The 24,870-nt window shown below is 52.1% G+C and overlaps 1 protein-coding gene across 2 annotated transcripts in view; it reads right to left on the bottom strand.

Moving 5' to 3' along the window:
- ZCCHC14 (zinc finger CCHC-type containing 14) overlaps positions 1-24,870 on the bottom strand; it is a 749,748-nt gene that overhangs the window by 130,281 nt on the left and 594,597 nt on the right. For both annotated transcript variants that reach the window (XM_086945829.1, XM_086945830.1), the window contains exons 11-12: positions 1,677-1,820; positions 195-1,577 (exon numbers count right to left, since the gene is read on the bottom strand). In XM_086945829.1, coding sequence (XP_086801955.1) covers positions 195-1,577; positions 1,677-1,820 — 1,527 coding nt within the window. The remainder of the gene's footprint in view (positions 1-194; positions 1,578-1,676; positions 1,821-24,870) is intronic.

The following is a 24,870-nucleotide window of genomic DNA, read 5'->3' as shown; positions in this document are numbered from 1 at the left end:
GAGATGAAGCCGAGTCGATGTGCATAGAGTCAATGGCTGGAAAGTAAGTGCAGCACCAGTGAAGAAAGCAAAGCCCCACATGCAAAAACTATGTTGTTCTTCATCCATACTACAACTATTGTTTTTTACAACTTAAGAAAATATATGCAGATTGGAAAATATTTTTTTAAACAGACCAAGAAACAGATTCTTACCTTGTTGATTGAAATCCATTGTTGGCTGCTTACAATCCTGTGCTCTGTGACCACTGGACCCACAGTTATAACATGAAAGATTACCATTTTTTTTAAGGCCTGTACTGTTAGGACTTGCCATTATTCCCTGTGGCTGGTACACTCCTGCTGTCCCAGTCAAAAAATTCTGAAAAGGGGGGACTGCAAAGTTGGACTGGCCGCTTAACACAGAGTCTGTACTGTTCAAGCTACTGTTGTAAGCAGAATGTACCATGGGAAATGTTGGGTTGCTATTGTACTGGTGAGCATTAATGTAGCCATTGCTGCATAAAGGGCTGAAGGGCAAAAATGGGAATGAAAACATGGAAGGTGCAGAAAATGGATGCTGAAAATAATTTGCATAATTTACAGCCATCCCAGGAGTGCCACAGTTACCACTACAACCACATGAACTACACACCGTACATCCTGTTTGCTGTTGCTGATGATGATGGTTATGAGTCGTCTGATTCGGCACTGCAACACTCACAGAAGCTCCACTACCGCTATATAAACTATTCTCACCAACAGAGGACAGTGTGGGACTAGAACTAGGAGAAGGACAGCTTTGTGAATTTGCCACATTTGCAAAGGATGTTGCTGGATGACTGCTAGAAGAAGCAGTATTGCTGTTTGAGCAAAAACTTCCAGGAATTGGGGCTACAGGCATACTGCTTACCCCTGAAAAGGCAACTTTGGTGTTGGCTGCATACAATGTAGTCCGGGGTTTTATTACTGCTGGGGAGACACTTTGCATGTTGCTGGAGCATGATGATTGTCTAACAGTTGAAGAATCAGAAGGAGCTGACGAAACAAGCAATTTTATTGATGGACGTGCAACATGGAAGACTGTACTAGACGGCATGGTATTAGCAGTACTGCTTTCAACAATTTGTTGATGACCTGGTTTATTTATTCGGTCAAGTGTGGAAGATCGAATGACTTTAGTCCGCATTCCAAAGTTAACACATGTTGTTCCAGAGGCATTTTCAGGAACCCCAGAAAGAACTGGTACGGAGGATTGTGCAGACATATCCATGATAATATTTCCTAAGCTCTTTTCAACCTTAATGCTGCTTCTCGGCCCCGGAGATGCCTTGCCCCTTTCTTCCAACGGCAAGAATGAGTGCATAGAGGAAGAATGTAGCTTCATGTCCGTGTTTACTCTATCAGACTTGTGCACTGAATTCATTACATGAACGGGGGCAATGTGTGAGGACACTACTTTCACCATTTGCAGCGGGTGGTGATTGGAAGAAGTTGAGCCAGTGTCATTTTGTACTGGTAGAACCTGAGCCGTGGGGCGAATGGAGTTGGAGGTGAAGTGATTCATCAGAATGATTGGCTTTTCCCTTTCAGGTCCCTCTATGGGAACAGAAATAAAAAATATTAATATTTTGCTATATTTGTACCTGTGGCTTAACTACACACATACACACACACACACTTCTTTTGTTTCCTTACGTCTTTCTGTATCCTCAGTGCTGTCAAAGCTCTCTTCTCTGGCCTGAATTACTCTGGGACTCGAAGGAGAGCTGGAATATTCTGAAGAGGAACTACCGTCTCGATGCGTCTGGTGGGTCAACTGTTCTATATCCACATGTAGCTCTAGATAAAAATGATAAACCAGTGAAACAATAGCATACAGACGTGCACATTCAAGAACATGATACATGCAACAAAGGTTTGAGCTATGAGTAACATGTCCTGTGGAAAATGGTGAAGGATTTGGTAAAACAAGAATAAATGTTAGAGTTATATTTCCTAATTAATACAGGGTTTTAAAGAGAACAACATTTTAAATGGCGTATGCATGAGATATAACCATAACAAAATTATGGTCTACTGATAAGGTGGTCTCTCAATGGGTTAGCATGAAACATGCAATCAAAAGGGTTTGAATGAATCAGAAAGACATGCAGAACTAACAGCTGCATAAGTAGTCATTTTGGTGCGAAACTGACTAGGTGTCTTGACTAGCTTTGTTGTAAAACACATTTTATGGGCAAATGAAAAGGTAAAGAAATATGTTGCTATAGAAATTATATTGTGATACAAGCTGCACAGGTAGCTTTAGGAATGTGGCTGTCAATGGCCACAGGATATGACAGAAATATTAGCAGGTTTTTATAGAAGCAGAGAAAAGAGGCATTTTCAGGAATATATCATTTTTTTTGTAAAACGTGCTCTGGGGTCCAGCGCATGGGCAGGGCAATTCAGTGAGTGCTTATGTCTGGTAATGAAGATCGCATGAATGAGGAGTCATTTCCAGGAATATAAGTAAGGCAAAGTGGTTTTCAATGAGCAGCAATTCCCAATAACATAACACTATTTACTCGAAACGAGTGCTCAGAAGCGTTGGATACTAAAGTGAGAAGTGACTGGGAGACCATCAATTTAACCTCACACATATTTGGTGATTGTAGGAAGGTGGATATCTGACTATGGTTACCCCCAACTTTTTGCCTGGTGTTTTTCTGGTTTTTCGACTTAGTTGACCTGGGACCCTGCTATTCAGGGCCCCAGGCCCACTGCTCTCTCTGTAAAATGGATTTCATGTACCCTAGGTACATATCTAATTGGATACTGAGTCACCTTATCAGTCACTGTACAGCATACCTTAGGTATCCAGGGCATAGGTGTACCCAGGGCCTACCAGGGGCTGCAGCATGTATTATGCCACCCCTGGCTGGCCATCCAAATCTGACACAACTGGCTGCACGACAGCTGGGGCAAGGTGGTGTACTCACCCTTTGCTTTATATATAGTATTCCTATATCTAACCCTAAAATAGACACATATATTCCTATCAGTCACTCCTATGGCAGGCCTTAACAATCCTGAAGGCAGAGTGCTTGGAATTATGTGAGATGGTGCTCTGGCATGAGCCGAGCCCATTTGCAGCTTGCGGAACCAAGTCCTAATAGCTGTTCCATGATAACACGTACCATATACTCTAAAGTGCATTATAATCCTCGCGGTTATTTGCCAACTTTGGTATCGCTTTATCAAAACATGTCGAGTAAGGTGTCATACGAACTGGAAAACTAACCCCTCGCCAATTCTGGCGACGGGGTTAGCATTCCACCCTTCTAGAGGGACACGACATGTATGTAACTGTGAACCCCGGTTAAAGTTAACTCGAGCCTCAGCATCACAAAATGGATGCTGCCACCACAGACACAAGTCTGACCTCCTGCTGCTGGGAGTCCTTCCAGCGAGGAGAGCTTGGACAAAGGGTTTCCTGTCAGGGGCGGTGCTAGCACCATCCCAGACAGGGTTTTGTGTATCCCAGGTAGGCAGGGCTGAGAGGAAGGTGGCTGCAAATGGCACCCCCGGTGCTCACTGTGCATATGCCGGCTTAAACCAGTTCCAGGGGCGCACCAGCCCCTAAGCTGGGGAAAGTCCGGACAAGGGAGAGGGGTGTAACCACCCCCCTCCTGGTCCCACCCATGGGCAGGACCTAGTCGTGTGCCAGCCCCTTTTTTTAGAATAAAGGTAGGAGCAGGCCCCCTTCCCAATTTAGATAATTCTGAATCTTGACTACTTTCCACGAAAGGACTCTTGACTTTTTCTGAAGACTCTCCCTTGTGGCTAAGGAGTAGCCACCCTGCACCCGCAGGCACCATCTAAGCATCGGGGTTTGCTGTAAGTCCATCCTCCGGATCAAGACTGCCCAGCTCGACGAGACCCGGATTCCCTGGCATCTCTGACCTCTACCTGCATCATCAGCCCAGCTGAGATTTGTGGGTGTGACGAGACCTGAGGGACCGGCCATCTTCAAAACTGCACGACGCTTAACCAGCACGACCTCAGAGGTATCCTCGAGTGAGTGCTTTGGAGTTTGAGAAGCCCTAACCCTGAGCAGCTCCAGCACCGAAGTCCAGCCCCCCCAGCATCCACGAGATCTGCGTGGGGCCCTTCTGCTCTTTGCTGCTCACCGCGTTGTCCGGTCACTTGCCTGCTGGCTAGTGGCCCTCCTGACGACGCACCACGACGATTTCACCGCTGGTCTGGTTGCTCCAGACTGGCCCTGGCTCCCTTCCAAGAGAGGAGCACCCCGGACCCTCCTGGTCCACTCCAGACGCCATCTTGACTCCACCGCTTGGGCTTGACTTTGCCAAGGTTTGTTGCCCCAATCCTGGGTCCACCATCGCCGACAGCAGACCCCTTCGTGGGACAGCTCGCACCTCCAGCCTGGTGGCCGACAAAACCTCCTGGTCCGAGGGACAGCAGAGTCCAGCGTCGCCCACTCACCTGGTCGAGGTGACTTCATCCGGTGCCATCCTGGTGCCCACACAATCACTGGCTAGTGATTAAGAACCGAGTCCCCTCTGCTTTCAGGTCGTCTCCATCACCGATCCAGGCTTGAATCACACCGAACTTCTCCACTGGTCGCCTGCCAGCAACTTCTTCTTTCAGGCTCCATAGACTACAACGAGGATTCCCGACGTCTTTTGAACCCTATGCAGCCGCGGCCCCTGGGCTAGGTAACCTGAGCATTTCGGTGCTCCAACGTAGGTTCACTATCTAAGTGTCCAGATCCTTTTTCAGTCTATCTAATCGGATTCGTCCGATAACAATAACTTTACAAATACTAGCCTCCATAGACTTTGTCCCGCATCCCGCGTGAGAGTGCACACTCTGCACCCGATCTCCCTAGGCCTCCTGCTCCTAACCTTAGGGTTCAGTAGTGTAGTCCTAGCGATCCTGAAGCCTCTGGATCTTGTTACTTACCTGCTAGTATTTCGCATTCCACTTTTAGTGTATATGGTTTTCCGTGCCCCTCGGGCATTTGTGTAAATTGTGCGACAAAGTATTTTCGTAAGTGTTTCGTTGTGTGCTTAGCTCCCTGACTAATAAAGAGATCAGGGTAGACTTGTTATAAATAAATATCCTTTTATTTTCATAACAACTTGTGTGGTGTCCTTTCACTTGGTGTTCAAGGGGTATATGTGATGGTATAACAGCTGGCTTAACACGCCCTCTAGAGTTTAGCCTAAAGACTGCTCTTGTCCATGCTACTAGGATAGCTGGTCTATTAGGTTGACTTACAACCAATCATCAATAAGGGTCGTTTGGTATGATACACAGTGATCACTAGAATAGTGAGCACTATATATCAGGCCAACTTCTCACAGTGATCTTGCTCTGTAAGTAGTCAGGTACCTCCCTGCAAAAGGCAGTACTGACAAACGACAAGATTGAATTCATCCTCTCTTGAGGTAAATCGAGTTCAATTCAGCCAGATCAGTCTCTACCTTGTGCTTTGGATTAGAGTTCAGGATTGATGACTAGCATTATGATCTAAAATAAGGTAATCTATTAACATACGTTCTTCATCATGGGCATTTTGATTCCAGTCAAACACTGAATATCTAAGCCTATGTGTGGGGTGCCAAAAAACATTGCTTTTGTAAACCAAGGGAAAAAATCCGATGTGTGCCAGGAAAACACTTCAGATTTTTAACACATGCAAACACATTTATGCCAATGCAAATAAAAGTGTCTCAATAAAACATGATGTTGGAAGCAGCTTTACTAATAAAGTAGAAATCCAAGCATACATTTATTGCTACAGTGCAAAAGTCAAACTGCACGTTACTGCGATTGTACAGCGAAACCAACTAACTGGGTACACTTCTGCATACTGCCTAGGCAATTGAATGCTAAAGTCACTTATCAGAAATGAACAAGTGGCATCAATCTGGGCTATACGCACAAGTTACTACTTGTGTAACGATATATCTGTAAGAGACATTAGTTAGTGATAGATTCCTTACCTTAGAATATCCCCAGGCGTCAGACTGGATCCGTAAATTTTTGCGTAGCAATACCCCTGCGCGTTGGTAGGCGTCGTCCGCGGCTCCGCGTCCATCGTCGGCGTCGTTAGCGCCGGAATGACATCTTCGGAGTACTAAGACGCCGCCCATGCGCGCTGACGTCAGTTCTGATACACAGCTTTTCCGTGCCAGATACGCAGAGCCATGATAGAACCAACACTGGTGCCATGAAACTAGGGCCCTGAAAGGGGATGACCTTAACCCTAGATATCGGTTCGCAGAACGGGGAGGATGGGTGGGTCGGTAAGGAATCTATCACTAACTAATGTCTCTTACAGATCTATCGCTACACAAGTAGTAACTTGTGCATCTGAAAGAGACACGTTAGTGATAGATTCCTTACCTTAGAATAGATACCCCAGCAATACCAACCCCGGTGGTGGGTCTGCGAACCAATAATCACACCAGAAAGTCCTGGAGGACGGAACGGCCAAAGAAGCCATCCCTCCGGACTTGGCTGTCCAGGCAGGGGTGTCTTGCAAACGTGTGCAGCGAGGTCCATGTAGCTGCCTGGCAAATGTCCTGCAAGGGCACTCCCCAGCCAGGAGCAGTTGTAGTCACCGTGGCCCGAGTAGAATGAGCCCGCAATCCAGCAGGGGGCTCCTTTTTGGCCATGGAGTAACATGCCTGGATACACAAGATGATCCACCGGGAGATGGTCCTCTTGTGCACCGCCTTTCCCTTCTTAGCGCTCACGTAACCAACGAAGAGTTGGTCATCCACCCGGAACTGGCGTGTGCGATCTAGATAATAAGAGAGTGCACGTTTTGGGTCCAGACGGTGGAGCCTCTCTTCCTCTTTCGAGGGAGGCGGAAAGAAGGTGGGCAAAGTAATGGACTGCCCGATGTGGAAGGCCGTGACAACCTTGGCCAAGAAGGAAGGTCTTGTTCGCAACACAATCTTATCCGTATGAACAGAGAGGAAAGGAGGTGTAGAAGAAAGAGCCTGGAGCTCACTCACTCTCCTGGCAGAGGTGATGGCAACCAGGAAAGCAGTCTTCAGAGTAAGAAGACGGAGTGGACAATTATGGAGCGGCTCAAAGGGAGCACATATGAGGTAAGTAAGCAAAAGATTCAAGTCCCACTGGGGCATCACGAAGGGAACAGGAGGGAACATCTGTGTGATGCCCTTCAAAAACCTATTTACAATGGGGGACTTGAATAAGGAAGGCTGATCAGGTAGCCGTAAGAAGGCGGAAAGGGCAGAAAGGTACCCCTTAAGAGTGCCCAGAGCAGAGCCCTGCTGGGCAAGAGAAAGAAGAAAGAGGAGGACCTCAGAAAGGGGTGCAGAGAGTGGGTCCACAGCCTTTGCTGTGCACCATGCCACAAATCTGTTCCACCTGCAGGCGTATACCGACTTTGTGGAGGGACGCCTGGCTGCCAGAATGATATCACAGACTTCGGGAGGCAAGTGAAATGGCCTCAACTGCCGCCGCTCAATCTCCAAGCTTGTAGGTGGAGACTGGACAGGTTGGGGTGTAGAACCGTCCCCTGCTGCTGCGACAGAAGGTCCTCCCGAAGAGGCAGACGAATCGGGGGATCGACTGACATGCTGAGTAGATCGGGATACCAGTATCTTCGTGCCCAGTCCGGAGCCACAAGGATAACCTGGGCCCGGTCGCGCCTGATCTTCTTCAGCACTCTGGGCAGAAGTGGTATAGGCAGAAAGGCGTACAATAGACCGCAACTCCACTCGTGACAAAAAGCGTCTCCGAGCGACTGCCGCCTTGGAAATTCCAACGCGCAGAACTTATGACATTGCACGTTCTCCTCTGTGGCGAATAGATCTAACCAAGGCTCTCCCCATTGCTGAAAGAGGCCTTGCGCCATGTCAGAGTTCAGACGCCATTTGTGATCCATCATGCACCGACGGCTGAGTTTGTCCGCCCTGGCATTCAGAGAGCATGCCAGGTGTTGAACCACCAGGGTCACGCCCTGATGTTCCAGCCACTGCCAGAGGCGCAGAGCCTCCTGGCATAGGGTCCACGACCCGACCCCGCCCTGTTTGTTGCAGTACCACATGGCGGTGGTGTTGTCCGTTAACACCTGCACTACACTCCCCCGGACAGAGGGGAGGAATGCCTTCAGTGCTAGACGAATCGCCCGCAGCTCCAAAAGGTTGATATGGAGCCGGGACTCCGCCGGAGACCAGAGGCCTCTGATCTCCGCCTCTCCCATGTGGCTTCCCCAGCCCTGCAGGGACGCGTCCGTCACAACCACGTGCTCCGGGTGGGGTAGGGAGAGGGATCTGCCACTGACCCAATCGGGGTCCGTGAGCCACCACTGCAGTTGTCTCGCAGTGCCCTCCGAGATCAAGACATGATCAGACAAGTTGCCCTGATGCTGGGCCCACTGAAACTTCAGGTCCCACTGCAGAGCCCGCATCCGCCACCGGGCGTGATGCACCAGAAGGATGCAGGAGGCCATCAGCCCCAGAAGCCACAGCGTCAACCTGACCGAGACTCGGGATAAAGGCTGGAAGATTGGAATCAGAGCCTGTATATACCGAACCCGCTGCTCGGGTGGGTAAACCCGAAACTGCGCCGAATCGAGAACCGCTCCGATGAAGAGGAGCTTCTGAGAGGGACACAGGTGTGACTTCGGCACGTTGATGGAGAACCCCAGCAAGTGCATGAGGTCGGCCGTAGGCTGGAGGTGGCTGACGACTGTCTGGGGCGAGCCCTTCTTCAACAACCAGTCGTCGAGGTAGGGGAAGACTGACACCCCTAACCTGCGCAGATGAGCTGCGACCACCGCCATCACCTTTGTGAACACCTGTGGGGCGCTGGTAAGGCCGAAGGGGAGCACAGTAAACTGAAAGTGCTCGTGGCCTACCGTGAACCCCAGGTAACGCGGGTGGGCCGGCAGGACGGGGATGTGAAATAAGCGGCCTGCAAGTCCAACGCCACCAGCCAGTCTCCAGGGTCTAGGGCAGCTAAGACCTGAGCCAAAGTCAGCATTTTGAACTTCTCCTTCCGGAGGAAGCCGTTGACGTTCCGCAGGTCCAAGATAGGGCGTAGGCCCCCTTTGCCCTTCTTGGGTACCAGAAAGTAGTGGGAGTAACAACCACACCCTACTTCCGGCCCAGGAACGGGCTCGATGGCCCCCTTGGCCAAGAGGGCCGTGACTTCCACTTGCAGAAGTTGCAAGTGATCCCCCGACATGCGGTGGAATTGCGGTGGCATGGCTGGAGGGGTCGCCTTGAAGAGGAGGGAGCAGCCCCTTCGGACGATTTGCAGCACCCACCTGTCCGACATGACAGTGCGCCAGTGGGAGAGGTGATGGCGAATCCTGCCTCCCACCGGCGTCACATGGGCCTGAAAATTCTGACTAGGAAGGTTTTGAGGCGGGTGCTGCGGAGGGAGGTGTGGACTGGCCTTGCCGTTGTCCCCAACCGCCACCACGGCGGTTTCCACGGCCGCCAGCGCGCTGTTTAACATTCTGCGGCGCGTGGCTGGCAGCACATGTGGGGGCGCCCCTTACTTGGCCACGAAAGGAGCGAAAGGCACCAGATTGCTGGCGTGTGGCCGAGAGGCCCAAGGACTTGGCCGTAGCCCTGGAGTCCTAAAAACGCAAGCGCATGGTCTGCCTTGTCGCCAAAGAGGCGACGGCCATCAAACGGCATGTCCAGAAGTGTGGCCTGGACATCGGCCGAAAAGCTGGCGGACCTCAACCAGGCGTGGAGTCGAACCGCCACCTTCGTTGCCATCGCCCTGCCCAGTGAGTCCGTGGTGTCCAGCCCACACCGGATGGAATATCGCGCTGCATCTCGGCCCTCCACAAGGGTTTGGGCGAGTTTAGCCCGGACCTCCTCCGGACATTGTGGCAGCACGTCCGCGACAGCGTCCCACAGGGTGTGGGTGTAGCGGCCCAAGAGACAGGCGGTATTGACGGACCGCAGCGCTAAGCTTAGGGACGAGAAAACCTTCTTTCCAAAGTGCTCATATCTCTTGGATTCCCGATCGGGCGGAGCCGATGGGAATGCGGTCTGGGAAGTGGAGGCCTGGATAACCAGGCTCTCGGGGGTGGGATGGGTGGACAAAAAGCAAGGGTCGCCCGGGGCCGGGCGGTAGCGTCTGGCCACGTTCCTATCCACAGGCGGACCTGTGGCGGGCTTGGACCAAGTGCCCACAAGAACGTCACATAAGGCCTCATTGAACGGCAGCAGAGGCTCGCTGGAGCTTGTCTGCGGTTTGAGGACCTCAGTGAGGAGGTTAGTCCTCACAGCCGCGACGGGGAGCTCAAGGTTTAAGGCTTTGGCCGTCCTCGTCAACACTACACTATAAGTAGACCCCTCATCCGAAGCCACGGTCGGAGGGGAGACAAATCCAGTGTCTGGCGAAGTGTCAATACCACTGGCCTCCCCAAGCTCATATGTCCAGTCCTGTTGAGACAGGCACTCCAGTGCCAGAGGGTCCTCAGACCCCTCCCAATCTCCCTCGTCACCCGTTTCCTGCAAAGCAGGATTAACAGACGGGGCCTCCTCATGGAAATAAAAGTCTCCAAAGGCCGTCGGAATCGGCGCCGTTCCGGCGCCAAAGTCAGACCGAAGGGAACATTGGGGACGGCGTCCACAGTGGGCGCCGGGGGCGACACCCGTGGGGCCGGCGCAGGTGAGGTCGACCGGCGACGACCCGGATCCGGAAGCGGATCCGGTGAGGTCCTGCGGTGCCGGGATCGAAGTTGCCGGCGGCGTTGGGCCGAAGCACCCGACGGCGTCGGGGCCGAAGCGCCCGACCCGTTAGGGCCTCCAGCCGGGACCGTTGGGCCTGGAGGCGCCACGGAACCCGACTGAGGAGGGAGCGACCTCATGGCCATGAGGTACCGCTCGATCTCCTCCGGCGTCACGCCGTGCACAGGGACCCGAAGGTGTGGGGCAGGCGGCGAGGCTTGCGACTCCCTCGGAGCCGCGTGGGCGGTGTCGCCCGAACCCCCGGCCGCATCGTGCGAGCGTCGGGGTGGGTCGGAAGAGTGATGACGTCTCTCTGACCTCTCATGCCTCTTACCTGAGGACTTGGATCCGACGACCGATTACCACTCCCGGAGCTGCGATGACTCCGACCCCGCGAATGGTCCCTCGACCTCCCGTGGGACTGGGACCTGGAACGGCGCGGGGCCGACTGCCGGAGCTCGAGTCGCTTGCGGGACCGCTCCCGCCTACCTTTAGACGTCAGGGCCCGGCAGTCGGAGCAGGTGCGGTCGTCGTGGTCGAGGCCTAAACACTTCAGGCACCGGCGATGGGGGTCCGTAACCGACATCAGTCGGTCTCACTTCGAGCAGGGTTTGAACCCGGGCATCCCTACCAGCACCGATAGAGTCGAAGACTCGAAGACAGAAATGATCAAAAAGATCAAAAAGTTTAGTCAAAAAATTACTAGGGGTAGAGCTTCTCCGGATCTGCTCTAGCTGGCGCGGAAAAAAGAAGAACTGACGTCAGCGTGCATGGGCGGTGTCTTAAAGTACTCAGACGATGTCATTCCGGCGCTAACGACGCAGATGACGCCTACCGACGCGCAGGGGTATTGCTACGCAAAGATTTTCGGATCCAGTCTGACGCCTGGGGGTATTCTAAGGTAAGGAATCTATCACTAACGTGTCTCTTTCAGATAATGATATTATCACACTGCACAGATTTGAACTCTTGTATTCAGGTGTTGCTTAAATTCTGCTTTTAACTTCTACACATGATGTCATTCAGAAGAACAAGTTACTTACCTTTGGTAATGCCTTATCTGATAGAGACTATATCTAGCTGCTGATTCCTTATCTTTAGATTTCCCCAGGTGTCAGACTGGACATCTCTCCAGATACTGGCTTGGTCTATCCTACTACCATGAATATGGAGAAGGATGTCACATTTGCTATGGTGGTTAGGAGGGCAACCGAGGTCCTCAACCGTTAGTTGCCCTCCGTGGAGGTCATGACTAACATCTTGACAGAGGTGCTTCAACTCTTAGTCACTCCTTTAGAAACGCTCTCCCATTTATTGAACCCCTTTCAGACATCCTGCTTGGGGCCTGGTTCAAGCCCTGCACAGGGGCTCCTGTGGACAAGACAATTGCCTCCGCCATCGCACCGCCTTAGGAGACCCTTCTTTCCTTAACCAACACCCTACCCCAAAGACCTTAGTGGTCCAAGCATCTACTTCCCACGTAAATCCTGGAGCATTATTCATTACAGGGAATACAAGAGGACTGGACACCTTGAGTAAGAAAGTTTTTTTCCGGCAGCCTGGCATTTCGGTCAGTGAACACTGCATGCCTTTTGGGCTGTGACTCCCATTCCTTGTGGGATTCGGTTGTGCAGGTGCTGCCTACTGTCCTGGAAGAAGCCCGGCCATACTCTCCCAAGCTATGGCTAATTGGAGAGATGCAGCTATGTTCACAATTACAGGTCAGTCGGACACAACAGACCTGCTAGGCAGAGCGATTTCTTCATCGATGGCCTCACGGTGACATGCCTGTTTGAAAAAGAATGGCTTTTCTGGGGATGCCCCTGCTTTGCTTATTGACATGCCCTTTGATAGCTATCATCTCTTCGGAGACAAGGGAGACTCTGCGCTGGAGCGCTTCAAGGACAGGTCCTTGGGCCTTTCCATGGCACGATCTCAACCACAGTACTCCTTTGGCGGCCATGGAAAGGGCTTCCAGCCACATCTCTTCCCGTCCAGCCACCATGGCCCACAAGCTTCCCAGCCCCTGCATGACAGAGTGCAACCTCCTTAGACCCCTGTGGGTCAGATAGCGAGTTTGGTCAAGCATACCCTCTGCCCCCATTCCTCCCCAGCAGCCACAGCCTTCAAGCCACTTTAGTTTGCCCTCTGACCATTATGAACACCCAGTGTGCAGCAAGATATGCCATCCCCTGCACCACTGGAGGTCAATAACATCAGACCACTGAGTTCGCCAGATTGTCTGCGGGGATACTCCCTCCCATTCATGACTACTCGTCCACCCATGCCACTCACTGACAACAGGCTGACGGAGGACCATCTGTCTTTGCTCCGCCAGGAAGTAGCAGCTCTCCTGGCCAAGGGCGCCAAAGAGAGGGTGACCGCATCAGAAGTAGGCTGGGGTTGCTATTCCTGCTACTTTCTGGTGCCCAAGAAGGATGGAGGTCTACACCCTACCTCTAGACTTGAGCCCTCTCGATTTCTTCCTGAAAAAGGAGTAATAAAAAATGCTAACCCTTGTGCAAGTCTTGTATGCCCTGCACCGGGAGACTGTATTGTAGCGCAGGAGTTGCACAACACTTATTTCAATATGCCTGTCCTGCCTGCCCATAGATTTAACCTGTGGTACACGGTAGGCCACACACAGTTTTAGTTTGCTGTGCTATCATTTATCCTTACCAGGACCCCTAGGATGTTCACCAAGGTGATGGCAGTGGTTGCAGTTCATCAGCGGGTGATCAGGGGTCCTGGTCTTCCCCTATCTCAATGACAGGCTGTTGAAGGCAGTTGTCTCTCACATCCAGACAACGGCAGACCTCCGGCACTTGCAGGGGTTCGCTATCAACATGCCAAAGTCACACCTGCCCCCTTCTCAGACACTCCCTTTCATCAGAGCTGTTCTGTACTGTAGAAAAGCAGGATCTACTTACATGGTTACCCCCACTTTTTGCTTGGTGTCTGTATGTTTTTGACTAATCTGACTGGAATCCTGCTAATCAGGACCCCAGTCCATGTGCTTTCTCCCTAACTTGACCAAGGTAAGTAGTTCTGTACATCCATGTTGGACCCGGCCCGTTGGGCAGGTTCACCCCTAGACTTTTTGCGTTTTCCTAGCCTGTTTATGGAACCTGGTGTTGGTGATTTTAGGCCTCTGCGCACTTTTTCACTGTGGTACAGTGTAAAGTGCTTGAGCTCTCTGTGAATGAGTGGTGAGTGACCTGCCCTCCCATAGGAATGAATGGGGAATATGTATGCCCATGGTAGTTCCTGATGTGTGGAGAGTGCAGGGGCGAGTTTGGTATGTACGAACTCGTGAGAATGAATGCTGCAAAATGGTATATGCGGCATGAGTGTGTCTAGTCTAGAAGTGCCTCTTTTAGGAGATGGCATATTTGTGTAATTTGTGTCTAGCGTGTGATTGGCTGGTGAGCCTGGGTCAGGAGTGCCTGGGCCTGCTTGTGGATTGACTGTCTGGTTTGAGGGTGACAGGGGCTGGAGAGCCCAGGAGGTTGTCTGAGTCAGCCCGTGGATGAAAGGCAGCATCTGCTGCCAGGGAAGTGGGAGGAGATGGCACCTGATAGTGAAGGGCTGTGCCTGCCTGACTACAAAGCTGGCTCCACCTCCCGCTGGGTGACTGTCCCCTCTGTCCCTGATACTGAAGGGACTTCCCCCTAAACCAGTCCAGCTGGTTCTCACACAGACTTCAAAGACTTCAAAGACTTTTCACTGTATAAGAAGGGGCTGTGTCCCCTTCCAAAATGTTCTTGTTTCGAACTTGAATCTGCCAGGGGCATGCTGCTGCTGGGGCTCAGGGGAATCCCTGGGCCCAGCCCAGCTCCTGGACATTTGATGGACTGCGGGGGGCACTCTTCCTGGCTGTCCCCCTGTCTGCTGCATTTCTTTGGACCCTTCTTGCTGTAGGGGTCATTTCCTGCTGGGGGCTATGTGCTCCTTCTCTGGACTTCCTGAGCTGCTGGGACCCTCCTTGCTGTGGGGATCCTTGCTGGGGGCCTTTTTGGGTGATTGCTAGGCCCCCCCAGTGCCTCGTGGGCGCTTTATCTGAATTACGAGCATTTTTTAGCGTCTCACGCCCGATGCGTGAGACTTGGCAGGTGCCTATCCTGCGATGTTGCCCGTATTTGGACTATATCCTGCGAGTGCCCCCCTCGCTTATTTTGGATTTATTGTCCTCTGGCAGGTGCCTACCCTACCAGGGACCTTGCCGCGATATTGTTACTTTCCACGAGGGAGCCCACTCCTCGGGAAACTGTGCCTGCGCCTGCCTGTCTAAGGAAGGGGCCGCCGCGCTGCCCGCGGCGACCCGGAAGCGCTTGGCCGGCCGGCCAATCCGGTCGCGGCCGGCCGGAAGCCCCGCCCCGCAGAGGGGAGAGAGAGAGGAGAAGGCCGGAGAAGAAGCATGGCGGCGGGCGACAGGGCTCCCGTGAGCTGAGGGAGCCCTGCAGCACGAGTGAGGTGAGCCGCCGCACGCCACGCCGCCGCCGGGAAGAGGAGAAGTCACGTGGCCTGCTGCTGGGGCTCCCGTGTATCGAGGGAGCCCCGGCGAGAGAGAGGGAGGGCCTGCGCGAGGCTCCCCGAATGGAGGGAGAGCCTCGAGTGCGGAGAGCCCCCGCTCGCCAGCAACCGGTGAGTGGGGCAGAAGAGAGGAGGGGCGCCGGGACACATTGTCGGTGTCCGCACCCCCCCCATAGCACGAGCTTGCGCTTCCTGGTTGTATGACGCCACGAGGGCTTCAAGGGCAGCCCCAGCTGGCAGTGGGTCGCCCCAACATGTGCGAGCCCAGAGAGGCTCAGAGGGGCCCTAATTTGTTTAAGAGCCTGTTTGGCTCCTGAGAGAGCCATATTAGATAGGGGGGGGGGGCGTCGGGGCATATTGCCGGTGCCCGCCCCCTCCTGCCTCAGAGTGTGAGGGTTAGAGTCCGGTGAGGCTCATGGGGGCACCCTTGTTTTTAGAGCCTGAGAGCTCCAACGTTTGGCTATTTACAGTAGCAGAGCCTGTGTGGCTCCAACGTCTGGGGCATGTGCGATATGCCCAGAGCCTGTGTGGCTCCAGCAGTGGCGCAGTTGGTGCCTAAGGGCCAGTGAGGGCCCTGGCGCAGTTTTGTTGATTCTCCAGTTGCCCAGCACTTTGTGGGCAGCTGCCACGTTTAGGCTTTTGGTACTTTTGGACTGGCGCTGCATGGCAGCGCGGCTTGACTTTGGACTCAGGGCATCCTTGCCCCACAAGGCCAGTTGGCCTAGGGACTGCCACAGGTAGTGGCTTATGTAGTGTTGGCGCAATGCGATTTCTATGCTTTTTAATAGTTATTGCTAATGTGAGTTTTTGCGCTATTGATTTATTATGCACCTCTGAATGTGTAGGTTTATGCATTATGTGTCTTTCTTTCCATGCGCTGCACCTCTGAATGTTTAGTCATCATGTGTCTTCTTGCGCTGCACCCCTGAATGTATTTTATTGCATCATGTGCTTTATTCTTAACACCTCTGAATGCTTTAGGCATCATGTGTTTCTCTTTATTACTCCTCTGAATGTAGGTTATTGCATCATGGGTAATGTGTTCTTTTCCTAGACCCCTAAACGCTGAGTGATACTTAGGTGGTTGTCTTTTCTACTCCTCTGAATGTAGGTTTATTGCATCATGAGTAATGTATTCTTTCTTAGACCCCTAAATGCTGTGTGATACTTAGGTGGTTCTTCTTTTTTAGTACAGGTGGTCCTAGTAAGGTCCTGGTTCCTGTTACCAGTGGTTACTGGTTGTTATCTGTGATTATTATTTTATGTTACATTTATTCTTTATTCTAGAAGTGATTTTATACTCTACATTTTATCTAGAAGTACTATATCTGATTCTGACAGGCACCCATGTGGCCCTGTCTGGTGTACATAATCCCTGTGAATATTGCCCGTGCCAGTTGGCACAATGTATATGTGTGATTTTATCTGATATGTTTTTACAATACAAAAGTTATTTTTATAATAACCTTGTGTGGAGTCTCTTTTGTGGTGTGCCTAGGATGTTGTTGCTGTTGTGCGCTGACGCAAATGCTTTACACATTGCCTCCGAGTTTAGCCTTACTGCTTGAGCCAAGCTACCAAGGGGGTGAGCAGGGGTTATCTTGGCGTGTGACTTCCTTGCCCTGACTAGAATGGTGGTTTCTGCCTGGCTTTGGCGTCAGCCTTAGCCTACCAGAAATAGCCAGTTCTAACATTATTGGTCAGCGGTGCGGATTTGGACTTGTGTTTGCGCAGTGCCATAGCGACAACTGGCTACATTACAAAACTCTACAATTGTTTTTTTCAGATAGTCACATGTTTGGGATTATTGTTTTTGATTTTTTTCCTCAAGGGTGTCATTTTCAAATGTGTTTCTGCGCTTTATGTTTAGTGGCAGATGAGAGAAATTGACAGGGCGGGACGCCAGTAGAGGGGGAGGTTCCCATAGATTAGGAATCCCTTGCTGGGTCCAGTGTCCAATCCCAAATCCTGTCCATGTGTGGGTAGATGGAAGAGAGGGAGTGTGAGGAGAAATGACTAGCTCAGGAGGGTGGTTGTTCCCTGAGTGTAGTGTGTGTGTCTGGATTCCCCAGTGTGGTAGAATCCAGTGGTGGCAGCTTTAATGTGTCCAGTGTGTTAATTCCCATTCCCCGCTCCCAGAGTTTGGTACCTGTGTCACGTGTGATCAGGTTGAGTGATCAGGGGTGGTAGAAACTGCCTTACCAGTCCGAGGGGGGGGGGCGGGGTGGGGAGTGTGCGAATGAGTGATGTGCTGAACTGGAGGAGTTGGTGTGAGTTTTCTTTTTGTTAAAGAGCTTGCATGAGAGGTGTACCTCTGGTGGTGTGCAGAGGAACTGGACAAGAAGGTGGATGTCTGGCGGTGTGCTAGATGTCTTGCAGAGGCATTAGGAGGTGATTCTAAAAGGAGTGGCTTGTGTATCTGATGATCCTGTGAAGGGGAAGAGGTTCATGTGTAACCCAGCTAGGTCCCAGTAGTATGGTAGGGGTGTAGGGGCTCACGCCCTGTCTCAGTGGAGGCGGAGTGAGTGTGGGACGGTGTGTCCCACGTTGGCCTGAAACCCTATCTCAGGGCCTGGAGGGTTCCCTGAGGGAGCGCCAGGTCAGGGGCCTAAGCTGTACATAGGTCATTTGAGGAAGATCTTCCTGTGTCTAGAGGACGGGGAGTGTCTGTAACCAGATCTCCGGCGGTCCTAGTGTTGGGCAGTACCGCTCCTAGTGGAGGGTGCAGAAGTCCTGGCTCGCTGAGCATTTGACCGTCTAGAGTGCTTGACCATTTGTGGGGCCTCTGGAGGTCGTTCCCCGAGGAGGGGGGAAAGCCAGGTTGGGGTGTGGCCTGACCTGGAAGGAGTACTGGAGGAAAGTGTGTCACTGATACGCCGCTGGCGTGTGCTCTGTCTAGCCTGGGACACATGAGAATCACCCTGTAATAGGGAGTACTGGAGGAGAGTGTGTCGCTGATACGCCGCTGGCGTGTGCTCTGTCTAGCCTGAGACATACTGAACTGGAAGGGGGTGCAGAGGGACGGTGTCCTTACTTCTGACCCCGGTGTAACCTGAGGGTTTAGATCTTAGGTTGGGAGATTAGGAAACTTCTAGGTCAAGAGGAATCTCTACCAAAGTGGATCAGCTGAAGAGACTGAGGGGGCTGCCCTTGCTGTGTGTTCTGGGGCTCACCTGCAGTTTGTTGTTTCCACTAAGGTAGAGGAAAGGGGACTTTGCTGTGTGCTGTGTCACCCCACCTGCTTGAAGAGGGACTGTGCTGTGTGCTTTGTACCTCAGAAGTGGAATAGTTTCCAGGTGGTAGACCAGTGATGGAGTGAGGTCCTGATCTGGTAGGAGAATTGTGTTCTGGTGAATGCTTCTCTGTGAGGGTGCGGAAACCCAGAAGTAGAGGTAGGGTGGGGCATTCTTGCCCGTGACCTCTGGTCAGCCTGAGGGTATGGTCCCTAGGTTGTTGGATCAGTGGTAGTTGTAGCTACCCTGAGAGAGAGAGTGGAGAATGGCTATTGTGTGCCAGGGGTTACTACCCCCCACTCTGTGGATTAGTTAGGACCTGTGATTTGGATGGCCTATGGCCTGGTCTTGGCTGTGGATTACTAGGGAGTACCAGTGGGGTATCCTAGTTGTGTCAGAGAGTTATTGTTTGGAGGAAACCATGTAGGTTCAGAGTGGCGAAAAACCGGAGGGTGTCCCTGCCGTGCGGGCCCGTGTCCGTGTTTTGTCGCCCAAAGCAAGGAAGCCCATCAGTGGAGTGATTGGTCTACCCTGCGTTTTGGCTGGAAGGGGGTTGTGTTGGACCCGGCCCGTTGGGCAGGTTCACCCCTAGACTTTTTGCGTTTTCCTAGCCTGTTTATGGAACCTGGTGTTGGTGATTTTAGTCCTCTGCGCACTTTTTCACTGTGGTACAGTGTAAAGTGCTTGAGCTCTCTGTGAATGAGTGGTGAGTGACCTGCCCTCCCATAGGAATGAATGGGGAATATGTATGCCCATGGTAGTTCCTGATGTGTGGGGAGTGCAGGGGCGAGTTTGGTATGTACGAACTCGTGAGAATGAATGCTGCAAAATGGTATATGCGGCATGAGTGTGTCTAGTCTAGAAGTGCCTCTTTTAGGAGTTGGCATATTTGTGTAATTTGTGTCTAGCGTGTGATTGGCTGGTGAGCCTGGGTCAGGAGTGCCTGGGCCTGCTTGTGGATTGACTGTCTGGTTTGAGGGTGACAGGGGCTGGAGAGCCCAGGAGGTTGTCTGAGTCAGCCCGTGGATGAAAGGCAGCATCTGCTGCCAGGGAAGTGGGAGGAGATGGCACCTGATAGTGAAGGGCTGTGCCTGCCTGACTACAAAGCTGGCTCCACCTCCCGCTGGGCGACTGTTACCTCTGTCCCTGATACTGAAGGGACTTCCCCCTAAACCAGTCCAGCTGGTTCTCACACTGAGACTTCAAAGACTTCAAAGACTTTTCACTGTATAAGAAGGGGCTGTGTCCCCTTCCAAAATGTTCTTGTTTTTAACTTGAATCTGCCTGGGGCATGCTGCTGCTGGGGCTCAGGGGAATCCCTGGGCCCTGCCCAGCTCCTGGACATTTGATGGACTGCGGGGGGGGACTCTTCCTGGCTGTCCCCCTGTCTGCTGCATTTCTTTGGACCCTTCTTGCTGTAGGGGTCATTTCCTGCTGGGGGCTATGTGCTCCTTCTCTGGACTTCCTGAACTGCTGGGACCCTCCTTGCTGTGGGGATCCTTGCTGGGGGCCTTTTTGGGTGATTGCTAGGCCCCCCAGTGCCTCGTGGGCGCTTTATCTGAATTACGAGCATTTTTTAGCGTCTCACGCCCGATGCGTGAGACTTGGCAGGTGCCTATCCTGCGATGTTGCCCGTATTTGGACTATATCCTGCGAGTGCCCACCTCGCTTATTTTGGATTTATTGTCCTCTGGCAGGTGCCTACCCTACCAGGGACCTTGCCGCGATATTGTTACTTTCCACGAGGGAGCCCACTCCTCGGGAAACTGTGCCTGCGCCTGCCTGTCTAAGGAAGGGGCCGCCGCGCTGCCCGCGGTGACCCGGAAGCGCTTGGCCGGCCGGCCAATCCGGTCGCGGCCGGAAGTCCCGCCCCGCAGAGGGGAGAGAGAGAGGAGAAGGCCGGAGAAGAAGCATGGCGGCGGGCGACAGGGCTCCCGTGAGCTGAGGGAGCCCTGCAGCACGAGTGAGGTGAGCCGCCGCACGCCACGCCGCCGCCGGGAAGAGGAGAAGTCACGTGGCCTGCTGCTGGGGCTCCCGTGTGTCGAGGGAGCCCCGGCGAGAGAGAGGGAAGGCCAGCGCGAGGCTCCCTGAATGGAGGGAGAGCCTCGAGTGCGGAGAGCCCCCGCTCGCCAGCAACCGGTGAGTGGGGCAGAAGAGAGGAGGGGCGCCGGGACACATTGTCGGTGTCCGCGCCCCCCCCCCCCATAGCGCGAGCTCGCGCTTCCTGGTTGTATGAAGCCACGAGGGCTTCAAGGGCGGCACCAGCTGGCAGTGGGTCGCCCCAACATGTGCGAGCCCAGAGAGGCTCAGAGGGGCCCTAATTTGTTTAAGAGCCTGTTTGGCTCCTGAGAGGGCCATATTAGATGGGGGGGGGGGGGGGCGCGTCGGGGCATATTGCCGGTGTCCGCCCCCTCCTGCCTCAGAGTGTGAGGGTTAGAGTCCGGTGAGGCTCATGGGGGCACCCTTGTTTTTAGAGCCTGAGAGCTCCAACGTTTGGCTATTTACAGTAGCAGAGCCTGTGTGGCTCCAACGTCTGGGGCATGTGCGATATGCCCAGAGCCTGTGTGGCTCCAGCAGTGGCGCAGTTGGCGCCTAAGGGCCAGTGAGGGCCCTGGCGCAGTTTTGTTGATTCTCCAGTTGCCCAGCACTTTGTGGGCAGCTGCCACGTTTAGGCTTTTGGTACTTTTGGACTGGCGCTGCATGGCAGCGCGCCTTGACTTTGGACTCAGGGCATCCTTGCCCCACAAGGCCAGTTGGCCTAGGGACTGCCACAGGTAGTGGCTTATGTAGTGTTGGCGCAATGTGATTTCTATGCTTTTTAATAGTTATTGCTAATGTGAGTTTTTGCGCTATTGATTTATTATGCACCTCTGAATGTGTAGGTTTATGCATTATGTGTCTTTCTTTCCATGCGCTGCACCTCTGAATGTTTAGTCATCATGTGTCTTCCTGCACTGCACCCCTGAATGTATTTTATTGCATCATGTGCTTTATTCTTAACACCTCTGAATGCTTTAGGCATCATGTGTTTCTCTTTATTACTCCTCTGAATGTAGGTTATTGCATCATGGGTAATGTGTTCTTTTCCTAGACCCCTAAACGCTGAGTGATACTTAGGTGGTTGTCTTTTCTACTCCTCTGAATGTAGGTTTATTGCATCATGAGTAATGTATTCTTTCTTAGACCCCTAAATGCTGTGTGATACTTAGGTGGTTCTTCTTTTTTAGTACAGGTGGTCCTAGTAAGGTCCTGGTTCCTGTTACCAGTGGTTACTGGTTGTTATCTGTGATTATTATTTTATGTTACATTTATTCTTTATTCTAGAAGTGATTTTATACTCTACATTTTATCTAGAAGTACTATATCTGATTCTGACAGGCACCCATGTGGCCCTGTCTGGTGTACATAATCCCTGTGAATATTGCCCGTGCCAGTTGGCACAATGTATATGTGTGATTTTATCTGATATGTTTTTACAATACAAAAGTTATTTTTTATAATAACCTTGTGTGGAGTCTCTTTTGTGGTGTGCCTAGGATGTTGTTGCTGTTGTGCGCTGACGCAAATGCTTTACACATTGCCTCCGAGTTTAGCCTTACTGCTTGAGCCAAGTTACCAAGGGGGTGAGCAGAGGTTATCTTGGCGTGTGACTTCCTTGCCCTGACTAGAATGGTGGGTTCTGCCTGGCTTTGGCGTCAGCCTTAGCCTACCAGAAATAGCCAGTTCTAACAATCCACAATTGGCTACTGCCTTGCGGTACCCCCCTGTACTACTGAATATGGCCTTTCAGAGTCGGACAGAAAGCTAGTACTGCTGCCAACCACGATCACAATTCTGCCATCCTGCTGCTGAGCCAAGTTTGAGCAGGGGAAGGTAGAACAATAGGCGTCCTGTCACAGGGAGATTTGCCCACCTCCCAGACAGGACTTAGTGTGTATTGGGCTTGGGTCGGGGCACTTACCAGCGCCACCAACCTGCTTTGAAGGGCACATTGGGTGTCCTCCTTTCATACTCAAGTTGGAACAAATTCAGGGAGCCCTTGGCTCCCGCTCTGGCGCGAAACTGGACAAAATATGGGCGTATCCTCCCCTCTGTCCAGCCCCTCCTCTGAGAGGGACCCTTGAGTCGTTCCAATCCTTGCTCTAAGTTACCTAAGGGTTTACCTGTGGGTGGCTCTTCAGATTAATCGTGGGACAAGACTCAAGCCTGAAACCACGCCACTCTTGGACTGTCTGGACACTTTGACTTCGCTGGACTTTGACCTGGAACTGAGACTACAGCAAGGAAGAATCCTGCTGCTCCTGGTCTGACGGTTCTGAAAGTCTTCTTCATCCTCTGTATTTCTTCCAGGATCTTCAACAGACCTGTCGGCATCAAGGACACCCAAAGTAATCTCCCTTGGAGTGAAGGAGTCACTTCCCTGCATCGGCAAGTACAGCAACAAAGCTGACCCGTCTGCTGCTCCTGACGTTCCCACGAACTTCGAAAAGGCTCAGCAAAGCATGACGTGGGCCTGCAACTCCCTCAAGGCCTGAACTGTCCTCTCTGCAATTTTGAGGCCAGTATTCCTCCTCAGGTCCGCTGGGGCAAAACAAATGTGCACACCGTCGACTTGCTGTTGCCAAGGCTTGTTGGCTCTGCACACAAGAGATCTTCGGGCTACAAGAAGCTCCAGCCTCCAGCATCCCTTTCTGCCACGTACAGCATCCTCACCGCAGCCTCTGCACCGTGGGCCCTCCTTCTTGGTGAGCTGCTCGAGGTCCTCTTGCGACTCCTGTGCCTTCGGCCTGTGGGTTCTCTTTAGGATCTTCTGCTGCTCCAGTGGGCTCTCCTGCTTACTCCGGGCCAGCTCTGACTCTCCTGCTTATGGCTAAGTCCCTTCGACCTTATGGTCCCAACTTTGTGCCTTCTTCATTCTCCATGACAGTTGCAGCTACCAAGGTGTGTTGGTGCTCCCGCCGGACACCGACCACCTGGTTCTCGACTCCCCATGTGGGACAGCTCATGAATGGATCCTGAATGTCAGCAGCCCTACATGCCAAGAACAGATGCATACTGGTAAGTAGCATATTCGGTTCGAGACATGTGGGCTGCTGAATTCATATCTGTGCATAGAATATATAGCAGTCTCTGCATTAGCGGCGGCCGCCCGTGCCAGTTGCAGCAGTCTGAAAAAGTGTTTTTAGAACAGCCTGCCCTACAGCTGCCTGCTGTTTGGAGTGCACATCTACGCAGTAGTGTTTTGTAAATGTGTGTATGGTAGACCATGTGGCTGCTCTACAGATTTCTTCTAAAGGAATGTTTCCAAGGAAAGCCATGGAGGCCCCCAAATTTCGCGTGGAGTGGGCTCTCGGGGGAACCGTTAATGTGCGCTTAGCCTTTTGATAGCAAATCTGTATGCACTTAACGATCCACCTGGCTATACCTGCTTTTGAAATGGGGTTGCCTTTGTGTTGTGGCGAAAAGGCAACAATCAGTTGCTTCGTTTTCCTAAAATCTTTTGTCGTATCTATGTAGTACATTAGAGCTCTTTTGACGTCTAATGTGAGGAGCATTCTCTCTGCCACTGACTCAGGATTCTGGAAGAACACTGGCAGTTCTATCGTTTGATTCATATGGAACCGTGAAACCACTTTAGGCAGAAACTTAGGGTTAGTGCGTAGTACCACCCTGTTGGAGTGAATCTGTAGGAATGACTTCTGGATAGTTAGTGCCTGAAGTTCACTAACTCGTCGTAGCGATGTGATTGCTATTAGGAAAGCCACTTTCCACGTCAAGAATTGTATCTCGCATGAGTGTAGAGGCTCAAACGGTGGACCCATCAGTCTGGGAGGACCACATTTAGGTTCCATACAGGCGCTGGTGGGTGTCTGGGAGGAATAACTTGTTTGAGTCTCTCCAGAAAAGCTTTGATGGCAGGCACTCTGAAAAGTGAGAGATGCTGCCTGTTTGGAGATAAGCTGCCATAGCGGACAAATGTATACGAATGGAAGCATAGGCCAGATTGCATTTGTATAGATGTAACAGATAACAGATGATGTTGTGAGTAGATGCATCTAGCGGATTAATGTTGTGGTTTGCACAATATATGACAAACCGCTTCCATTTTGCCGCATAACAAGCTCTAGTGGTGGGCTTTCTTGCCTCCCTTATGATATCCATACAGTCAGGAGGCAAGTTGAGGTAGCCAAATTCTAAGACCTCAGGAGCCAGATCGCCAGGTTGAGCTGTTGCGGATCTGGATGCTGAATGTCGCCATGGCTCTGCGTCAAAAGCCTGGGTGTGAGGTGTAGCCTTTGATGTGGTACCACAGAGAATTCTAGAAACGTGGTGTACCATGGTTGGCGTGCCCACGTTGGAGCAACCAGGATGAGAGTC

Source organism: Lissotriton vulgaris, chromosome 12, assembly GCF_964263255.1.
Source record: "Lissotriton vulgaris chromosome 12, aLisVul1.2, whole genome shotgun sequence".
Taxonomy (NCBI): domain Eukaryota; kingdom Metazoa; phylum Chordata; class Amphibia; order Caudata; family Salamandridae; genus Lissotriton; species Lissotriton vulgaris.
The sequence above is the reverse complement of the archived record's forward strand: the minus strand, read 5'-3'. Positions and strand labels throughout refer to the sequence as shown.